The sequence below is a fragment of the Leuciscus leuciscus genome (genome assembly GCF_965113295.1).
Source record: "Leuciscus leuciscus genome assembly, chromosome: 19".
NCBI lineage: Eukaryota > Metazoa > Chordata > Actinopteri > Cypriniformes > Leuciscidae > Leuciscus > Leuciscus leuciscus.
Genome location: NC_138743.1, coordinates 22,098,046 through 22,108,296, shown reverse-complemented (window position 1 = coordinate 22,108,296; position 10,251 = coordinate 22,098,046). Strand labels below are relative to the sequence as shown.

The 10,251-nt window shown below is 35.6% G+C and overlaps 1 protein-coding gene across 2 annotated transcripts; it reads right to left on the bottom strand.

Moving 5' to 3' along the window:
- Positions 1-310: 310 nt before the first annotated feature.
- On the bottom strand, positions 311-2,515 carry LOC309481579 (uncharacterized protein). 2 transcript variants are annotated; one of them, XM_082146540.1, is made up of 3 exons: positions 2,186-2,515; positions 1,510-1,546; positions 311-1,418 (listed from the first exon to the last, which is right to left on the bottom strand). In XM_082146540.1, exons 1-3 carry the CDS (start codon positions 2,438-2,440, stop codon positions 1,105-1,107), a joined length of 606 nt encoding a protein of 201 aa, XP_082002666.1. In that variant the 5' UTR covers positions 2,441-2,515; the 3' UTR covers positions 311-1,104. The 2 variants fall into 2 exon arrangements, with proteins under 2 accessions (XP_082002666.1, XP_082002667.1); XM_082146541.1 differs by having other exon boundaries at positions 311-1,406; positions 2,186-2,514.
- Between the last annotated feature and the right edge of the window lie 7,736 nt (positions 2,516-10,251).

Genomic DNA, 10,251 nt, shown 5'->3' with positions numbered 1-10,251 from the left:
TACATGAGCTCAGTATCGGCCCCATACCGATACTGGTTTCGGTATGGTGCATCCCTATTAAAAATGGAAATGGAAACTTTCCTTCATCAATCATGAGCGCAAGGGAATACAATTATTTATTTATTTTTTAAATGAAATATGATAAATGATTATTTGAGTCAATTGAATGCGGTTAGTTAATAAAAAAACATCAAGAAATTCCAACAACACAAACGTATGGCTGCTCTCTTACAGGTACACCCACAGGTTGCTTAGATTTTTTAATGGGATAGTTAACACAAACATTACAATTTTGTTAACTCACACTCATGTTGTTCCAATCCCGTATGAGATTCTTTCTTCTTTTGAACACAAAATAAGATATTTTAAAGAATTTAAGAGTTGACGGTGGCCATTGACCTACTATGGAAGTCAGTGGCTACCGTCAACTGTCTAGATACCAACATTCTTCAAAATAGCATATCTTCTTTTGTGTTCAACAGAAGAAAGAAACTAGTACGGGTTTGAAACAACTTGAGGGGGTAAGTAATGACAAATTTATTTTGCAAAATTAATCATTTGTAAAACACAAGGAGAGGCAAGCAAACATGCTTTGGTCTGGCAAATGATTTAATAATGTGTGTAATGAATACATTCATGTTTCAGAGGTTCAGATGGTTAGCCTACAGAACAGTTACTAGAATGTTGTGGACACCATAGGTGCAAATACAAATGTCAATACACACAAAAAGGAAACCAACAATAAAATAATACAAATACAATCAACAATTATCTAAAAATAGATTTAAATGATTTATTTATTTAATATTTAAATATATATTTATCTAGTGTGAGTGGAGGTACACAGTAACAAACTCAGACTCTTGAACAAATAAAAGCTTTACCCAATTCCATTGAGAAACTCTGCAATTATTATAAAGCATGAACAATTTAGATAATCCCCACATTTCACATAGGCCTTGTCAGGATCCCTCTAAGCTCTTGACACTGATATTGATAGTAGAAGTCTGTTCATTCAGATGCATGTAAATCTCTATAACATAAAGAGAGGATTTATCAATTGGGCCGGATACCAGCAATAGCTTGGATGTGTTCGCATCGAGGTCAGTAGCAGGTCTTTTGAAAGACATACAAGATGGATTTTGCCTCATCAAATTTCATGCCATTACAGTTAAGTTCTATTCTCAGTCCAGATCCTTTGTCAAGTTTTACAGTTTTATTAACCACTTCTTCAGTGATATTTTGTGTCATGATTGGTTTGGTGTTATTTGGTAGTTTCTCAAGCAGCCTGAAGTGTGTGGGGCAGTGATGATCGTTGCGCGGTTCTTTAATAAAGATCTTGCCACTGATCTCATATTCCGCACTTTCAGGTGAAGTGAAGTCTGTGTCTATGAGTTTGCCTCTTCCTATGAGTGTGCCTGTGAAGCGAAACAAAGACAGAAACATTAACTAATCCATTCAGAAAATAATCAATATGGTATAAGACAATCATTGACATTAAATACACACCTGTGAACTTGACGGGCCAACTTCTGTTTAGGCAATTCTGTAGAATATAAAGAATAAATAAAACTGAATTGAAACAAAGCTGAACGTTTCATATTTCTGCATTCTTGATCATATTGCAGTTGCATGATTTGGATTGAAGATTGCAGATTTTTACTGAAGAACTTCAGCAGTCAAGAACAAAAAGCAGTCTAGTGTCAATACATGCATTTCATTATTATATGTTATATTTAGCCTTAAAGATACAGTTCACCCTGAAAATAAAATTCTGTCATCAATTACTTCCCCCTCATGTCGTTCCAAACCAGTATGACTTTCTTTCTTCTACTGAACACAAAATATGTTTTGAAGAATGTTTCTATTGTTTTTGTCCATATGATGAAATTCAGTGGGGTCCAAAACAACATTTGACCATGACTTTATTCATATAGACAAAAATATACTGAGGCATTTTCTAATATATCTTCTTTAGTGTTCCACAAAAGAAATTGGAATTGGAAAGATATAAAGGTGATGAGTAAATTATGACAGAATTTCCATTGGTGGTTGAACAATCCCTTTAAGGGAGAGCTCATAGAAGCAACCAAATCTTGATACTGTTATTCTTTATCCAGAATTTACCTTACAAAGTTTATCAAGCTTTACCAAGTATTATAAAAACAGGACCCAGACTGATTACCTGAGACAGCTTCATCCAGATAATGCCTCCAGTCGCCACCAGCACAAGAACCGCCAGGACACCCACCAGAACCTGGAGGAGCGTGTAGGAGCAGCCCCGCTGCTTGAGCTGGAGGCTGCGCACAGATCCCTCAAAGTTCTCCTCATCACAGTGGAAGGCAGTTGTTGCCATTCTGAATGTTTGAGTGAGTGAAATGATGAATGAGCATCTCCTCATATTCCCAGCCTCTTTTATACCAGGAATCTGCCCACTCATTCAGAGAGTTCCCTTACTGAAACCAGACAAACAGTAGCATGCCGCTATGGCATGCCTCCAATTAGCCGGGACAGTGGAGAGAGAGAGAGAGCTGGGATTACCCACACACCCACGCATGCAGGCAGGCATGTGCATGAATACAACACTGTTAATCAGGAACTCCGAGCTCGAATCACTAGAGGAGAAACTCTCTTACATCCCATAAACTGTTTTATGGCATTATAAAAGAAGACAGCCATCCAGCTGTTCACCTTTAGACATGCACAGGTACTCAAACCCGGTAGCTTGTGTCAAATAAACAAACTGGGAGATTTTCCTTCTTCATCTGTGGATGGATAGCAAAAAATTATGCACATTTTAGTGGCTCCAAAAAGTATTTGGTCATTTAAAAATGTATGAAGCACATAATAATTGAACCAAGTGACACCTGCAAGAGCTTTTTTAAGAACTTCAATCTTCTAAACTATTTTTATGGTTAATGACACAAGGCTCAATTCTTTTTTAATTTAGTCCATATCTATTAATTTATTCGAAAAATAATAAATAAATAAAAGCATTCAATGACTTACGTACAACTCTTCTGCGTTGAACATGTTTTTAATTTCTGAATTAAAATTATTTTTGATATTTTTTGGGGATCATAAAATTGTCAAGCTGACAACTGTCTTCATATAATATTAAATAAAACCTTAATAGTTTGGCATAATCTTTTTTTTTTTTTTTTTTTAAGAAAAAAAAAAACATTATAATAAAATGTCTCCCTCCATATACACATCATTGTTGCTGGTACGTGGATACCTAAAGGCTGTACCTTGAAGTGTTTAATACATGACAAACAAATCTCTTATGCGGAAGTATAGTGCTACACTTAGGTTTATTGGAAGTGTGGAGGAGTTTGCTAGTTTTTTTCACATTCTTATCTCTGCAATTGCAGCATTGCACTCAAACCATGTGATGCTGACTGTAGTAAATTATGCAATACGTTCATGTGATCAAGACTGCAAAAAGAAACTTCATTTGGCTCTGTTTCCAGTCTTTTATTGACCTACGTATATTTACCACAAAGCTTTCGCCTTCCCATAAATTGCACAGGCATCATGAGGGACTACAGAAAAAAGGGAAGCTGTCTAAAAACAAATACAAAAAAAGAAGTACTTCAGTAGTAGTTCAGTTTTCTAGTATATGTTTTCAGTTTTCACTCTCACAAGCCAGAAGCACAAAAAGATAAGGTGTTACGGTTACTGTCAGACAACAGTGCTGTAAAGTATATAGTTACAAAAATTGAACACAATGCTGTATACATACACAACATAATAAATGTGTGATATTCCCCACAATGCATCATCTCACATTTTAGCCTATAATAAGTATGTGACTGTGAACCCTGCAGGTTATGTTGTGTGTACACACGTTTGGTACATTATATTTGTATACTATATAAAAACAAATCATGCATTCACTGGTGGTTGGCAGTACTAGTTTTAATAGTATTAAAAAAAACTATTAATAGTATTTAATAGTAAGCATGACTTTCAGCTATGCATGTTGAATATTGCATCAACAGTTTACTGGCACAAAAGCAAGTGTGGGCGAGGAGGGCAGAGAGAAGACAGGTGAAAAATAATGACTGGGGGAATTCTCTTTGATTGTTGCATCATATATAGTGAAACCCTTTTTTACAGCAGGAGAGTTCTTTCATCATCACTGCTTGAATTCTCAGTGTTTCCTCATCAGGCAGAGAAACGGCCAAACCATTGAACCCGCCCAGAGAAACACCCACCCACGCTTTCATATGTGCCGCCTCCAGACTGAAGGATTTACCCAAACACCAACCCCTGTTCATACTATCCAAACACAGTCAGCACAGTACAAATAAAAGTTCATAGTTCAATAGTTGATAAACTGTAGCTAATACCTTAATTAGACTATATACAAATAGTGAGTTCTTCATTCATTGTCACTGTTACTAACAAAGTGTTTTTATTTAATTAGCTCATATGTAAAGAGTTAGATAATGCTTTGTTAACAACTTATTAACCATAAATAGTTCTCACTTTAGATCAGGTCATTAATTAGGTGCTTTAAACAAGCCTTTATTGGACATTAATTACATTATTATTAAGAGTTCCTTAAAATGCTTACAAATACATTAAGCACACACACACACACACACACACACACACACACATTGGGTTTTCATGTTTTATGGGACTTTCTACAGAAATAATGATTCTATAATGTACTAACTATATATTCTGTTTCCTAAACCTAACTGATGTTTTAACAATGCGATTTGAGTATTTGTATGTATTTCAAATTGACAGCATTATATTACTTTTTAATGGCTATGATAGGCTTAATGTATTTGTAAACAATTTAAGGAACACTTAATACTAATGTTATTAATGTCCAATAAAGACGGGATTAAAGCACTTAATGACATTTTGTGACCTAATCTAAAATGAGAACTATTTACGGTTCATAAGTTGTTAACAAAGCATTATCTAACTCTTTACATATGAGCTAATTAAACAATACTAATTTGTTAATTAACATGAAGGTTGAAGGTTGAAGAAAATAACATCTTCTTATGTATTTTTTAATAAATGAATAGATCACAATTAATAGGACACAAAATCATTCATGCCATTCTTGGCATTTTTGCAAATCAGAAAATGAAGGCTTAAAATAAGGCCTACTGACAATATTGAGTGTGCTGAGTTTCAGGGATGTTTTCCTTGTAAAGTTTGTTATACAGGCTGGGTCTCCTCAGGTCAACTGTTGGACATGTTAATGTCCAAAGAAGTATAAAATTGATCAACCCTTATATAATCTTTGGAGTACGGTGTTTTCTATTTACAAGTGCAACGACAATCCAATAGGAATCCAGCAGTAATGATAGTCCCATTAAACAAAGTACCAGAACAACAGAAAAAAATTATAATAATAACAAACCAACAAAAATAAATAAATATAACTTTACAAATATGTTCACGGCACTGCAGTAGCACGTTTGCTCGAGTTATTACATATCCTCACATTCAGATATAAATCAGATATACTTGACACCATAACAAAATAAACACAACTCAAACTAACTTATTAATTAAACAATAGAGATAACGACAGTAAACAAGGAAACAACCATACACTGTAAAAAATCAAATGATCAATAAGTTATGACCACATATATTTTTACATTACTTTTAACTCATCAAAAAAAGTTGAGCAGTTTTCATCTTTTTATGTTATACAAGATTAAACTTGATGTCATTTTAAGGTGAAATGACTTAAACAGCCAAGTTGATTGTACTTAACTGAGATCAACATATTGACACAAACAATTCAACAAAAAAACATTACATAATAGGTATATGTGATATGTCTGGAGGGAATGACAGCCGGAGTGTATGGGATCGCATGTTCACCTTCTACTCCAATAACATCAGCTGGTTAAGCCTAAGGGAAGGGTGTGTGGTGGTTGTATGTGTGTGTCCTTACACCTCTCTCTGTGCCCTTTTGCACTTCCTGGTAAATTGTTTATAAAAAAAAACAAAAAAACATTCTGTATGGCTGGTATCGGCATAACTACATCTTAAATACCATAATCTTGCAGGATTGAAATACCATACATACTGTGGCTTCAACGACCCACTTACACTGAAACAAAACATTTTGGCTTACGTAAATCATTTTGCCCTATACTGCGCATGCATCAGAGATAAGATATCTCACTGTTAAGGTCATGCAGTTAACCGTCATTCAGATGAAAATTCAGCTATCAATTGTGTTGCGTTTTATATAAACAGAGGAAAGGCAGAGGCAAGTTCAAAGTAAGAAAATAAGCACCTGCAGCTTATACCTGCAACAGTTTATCCAGTGGAAAATAAATAGTTAATCATTGATTTAACAATATTTGCATGTTTTAAACCAATGAAATGTATTGAATCCACAGTCCATGTGACTTGTCAAGCCTGGGAATGCCAAAGTTAGACTTTACTTGAACGGGCCGCCCAGGTATTAACAGACATCTGAGACATCTTTTTGATCTGTCTGAGAGAACAACACCATCTGCTATTGATTAACTAGTCGTGGATAATCGCCCCTTTCAAGTAAGAGAGAGAGATGTTCTTCAGTATTAAGTTAGAAGATGCAGACACTTGATATTTTACAATGTTAAATTCGTTAATGAAAACTATATGGCGAAAAACATTCGTCGACGACCTTTTGTTCCATGATGAAAGACCGGGTCACACTAAAGACAATAACAATGACAGTAACTATTGTAAAATATTACCAAAGTACTTTAAATTGACCACTTCTTCAACTTTAACCATAAATTAATTTCACAATCACTATATACTGTACACTCTAGTCTCAGTGTTTTGGGTGAACTCACCCTGTGCCAACCCTGTAACTCCATGCCTAGCACATTACTCATCTATTCTTAGTAAACCTCTTGCGCACAGAGCACATACACAATATTTTAGATTGCACAAGCAAATACTCTTTATTGTAGTGAGTGAATCACCTGGGGAGAACCCTGAAATAGTTGCATTTATTGTCATTATGTATTGCTCTAACAGCATGTAGGCATGTCTTTTGTGTTCAGCACAAGAACGAAATTAATACAGGTTTGGAACAACATTAGAGTGAGGAAATGATGAAATGATGACAGAATTTTCCTTTTTTGGTGAACTATCCCTCTAAGGACTATAGACCCCTTTTCAGTTGGTAAACATGGTGACGTTTTTTTGTGGGCGGAGCTTAGGTGGTGGCAGAACGATCCCTCTGGCCGCTTCACTAACGTTAGTTTGCCAGTTTTGTTAGCTTGTTTTTTTTAATAATAACTGGAGAAAATCCGATTTTATCTTAATGTGCAAGGTCACTCACTGTCCAGTAACGCGACTGTTATTTGCAAAAGTTATTTTAACGTTAAGTATTTTGACCCGTACACGCTCAGTCAATGGATGGACGATCTGACAGGATTAATGTTAACGCTACCTCCGGTTGAGTGGCCTGACTTCTACACCTACCTGATAGAGAAACTGATGCCATTATCTTTAGATGCCTATAACTGTTCTAAATGGTCACGTACAAGACTTGTATGGAAGCCTATGTTCTGCCTAGCTGTCTAGAAGACGACAATGTAAAGAGTGACATTACGGTGCAATTTTAATGATGTGAATATTTTCTAGAAATAAAAATTCCAGATACAGCATATTCATTTTTTAACTATGTATTTGATTACCCTTTCTTACCAGGTTCTTCAAAAATTTTAATCACAATCAATCAAAACAACGTACGTTATAGCCTACAATCATACATGATTCACAAATAATCACAATAATTTTGAAAACATAATACGATAAAATTTCAAATTGGAGCCTGTACTCCGTCGATTCTTGCACCCAACAACACAACAAGATGACATTTAATAACAATAACAATAATTTAAGCTCCTTATTATGTAGCCGAATCTGTGCTGGTTTGTGTTGGCCGCCTCCAGTTTTCCCTTGGTTTTGCCACCAGCTAACGCCGTGACGTAACTGTGACGTCGGCTCGAAATTGGTCTATTACTGTACGTACACACCACCGCCGACTTGAGCTTCAAAAGTTACCGGAAGTCATTAATTTTCAATGGAAGCTGGCTTCTCTCATCTGCAAGGAGCGTCAAATCCATCGGCGTCGCGTTTTGGGCGTTTTGAGCGACCAGAGCGTCAATCAGAAAATTTAAAGTAGCTCAACTTTATGGTAATGAGCTATTCTTCGGGTGTTACGCGCTCAGAAAAGCGCATGTTAGAACAGTGAACAAGGAATTTTGTGAATTGCAGTGTCCCGACAGGAGCCAGAACTGCAACTTATAGAATGCACTGTAACATGATACTACGATATTTCTTCAAAAGCAGATCGTGGAGACATTTTAATTGTCCTCGATCAAAAATCATGATATCGCACACCCCTAGAACACTGCTACTGATAATTTCTGACATTTTGGCTGCGTGAGATTCTCCAGCTTTGTTGTTGCCGAAGCGTGAGCTGTAAAGGCTTCGCCCTCTTCTGGAAAGCAGCAGCTCATTTGCATTTAAAGGTACACACACGAAACCGCATGTTTTTGCTCACCCCCAAATAGGGGCAAATTGGACATGCTATTATAAATTATCTGTGGGGTATTTTGAGCTGAAACTTCACATACATTCTGGGAACACCAGAGATTTATATTACATTGTGTAAAAAGGGGTATAATAGGCATTTACGTGAATACTCACCAAAACGGGCATTCTGACATAATTTTGCTTATTTTTCCAAATAAAGTTAAAGATTGCATTGTTGTTTTCCTTTAAGTTTGGGGAGATTGCTAATTAGGAGGATGGGTAAACAAATCTAGAGAGAAATTCCATTTTGATTAGCAGAATTCTTCTAAATATTGAGATACTTCTTGGCATCCAGCAGTTGAGAATGGTTTTTGCTTTTAGAAATTTGTTTACAAAATTCTCTTGGGTACTATGAGTGTTGTCTTTAATAGTTATCCCTAAGTATTTAGTATTAGTATTATCTAAGTATTACAATTTGTCTTAACTGAGATATTACTGAAATTCTAATTCGCTGCCATGAATTGCAATGAATTCACATTTGTTTATATTTAAATGTAAGCCAGATGCTTTGGAGAAGAAATTAACTAGTTGAATGGCTCTATCAATTTGATGTTTGTCCTTTAAAAAGAGAGTTGTGCTTCCAAACACACTGAGCTTATCAAAGCTATCAAAATAGTAAGCATTTTTTACAGCTAAAGCCCTATTCACACTGGGTTAGTATTATCTGGGGACCACGTGTGATTTAGAAATTACCCACCCACATCTGAATTTCGTGTGGCGCATTCGCACGGGATAAGCGAAGCCTTTGATTTTACTCGAATTTACTGACTTATCTCCCGGATACGATGTCAATAGGCTATTGCTTGGAAATGTCTTGTCGTAATAGGTCTAGCTGTATGATATAACATAAACAGAAGAATGTTCCTTACCGCATGCTGCTATACATATCATTCATCTCCCTCTAATCATGGTTTTCAGCTTTCTCTTTCTGCAAATTGTATAGTTGTATGGTGTAGCCTATAGCGATATGACCCAGCACCCAAAATACTATCAAAACACTCCAACCTCCATTCTTCACGAAAGATGGATAAAAAAGTGCACAGGAAACAAAAACCTTGAAAAAATTATATACGACCCCGCCGAATCACAGAGATGCTGATTTGCACAGGACTAATATTATGGTAGGTCATTTGCGGGGGAATTTTTACTTTACAAATTACAGACATGGCCGATTCGCACATAGATTAAGATCACAGACAACCTCCGCAATTATTACAAATGACTAGAGGTCACCAGGTAATACTTAGGTTATCCCATGCAAATAGGGCTTAAGATGAAAGAAGAAATAGCACAGCCTAATTTTAGCCTTGCCGTGAAATACTAAATCTATGGGATGTCCCATACGAGAGTGATAAAGGACTACCAATATCTTTATATAGCATTTTTTATAAAAGAGATGCATTTGTTACCAAACCCGTGTTTTACAAGAGAGCTGAATATGAAATTGTCAAATGCTTTCCTAAGTCCAAAAAAAATAAAAAAATAAAAAAATAGTCGTCATCATCCTCAATCCAATCATGATAATCTAAAATGTCTATTCTGATATTATTGTGTACGATCTGCCTTTCATAAAACCATTATTGTGATTCACTAATTATCTGGTCTAAACCCTCCTTAAGTCTGTTGGCAAAAATATGAGCTAAAATCACAACTAAG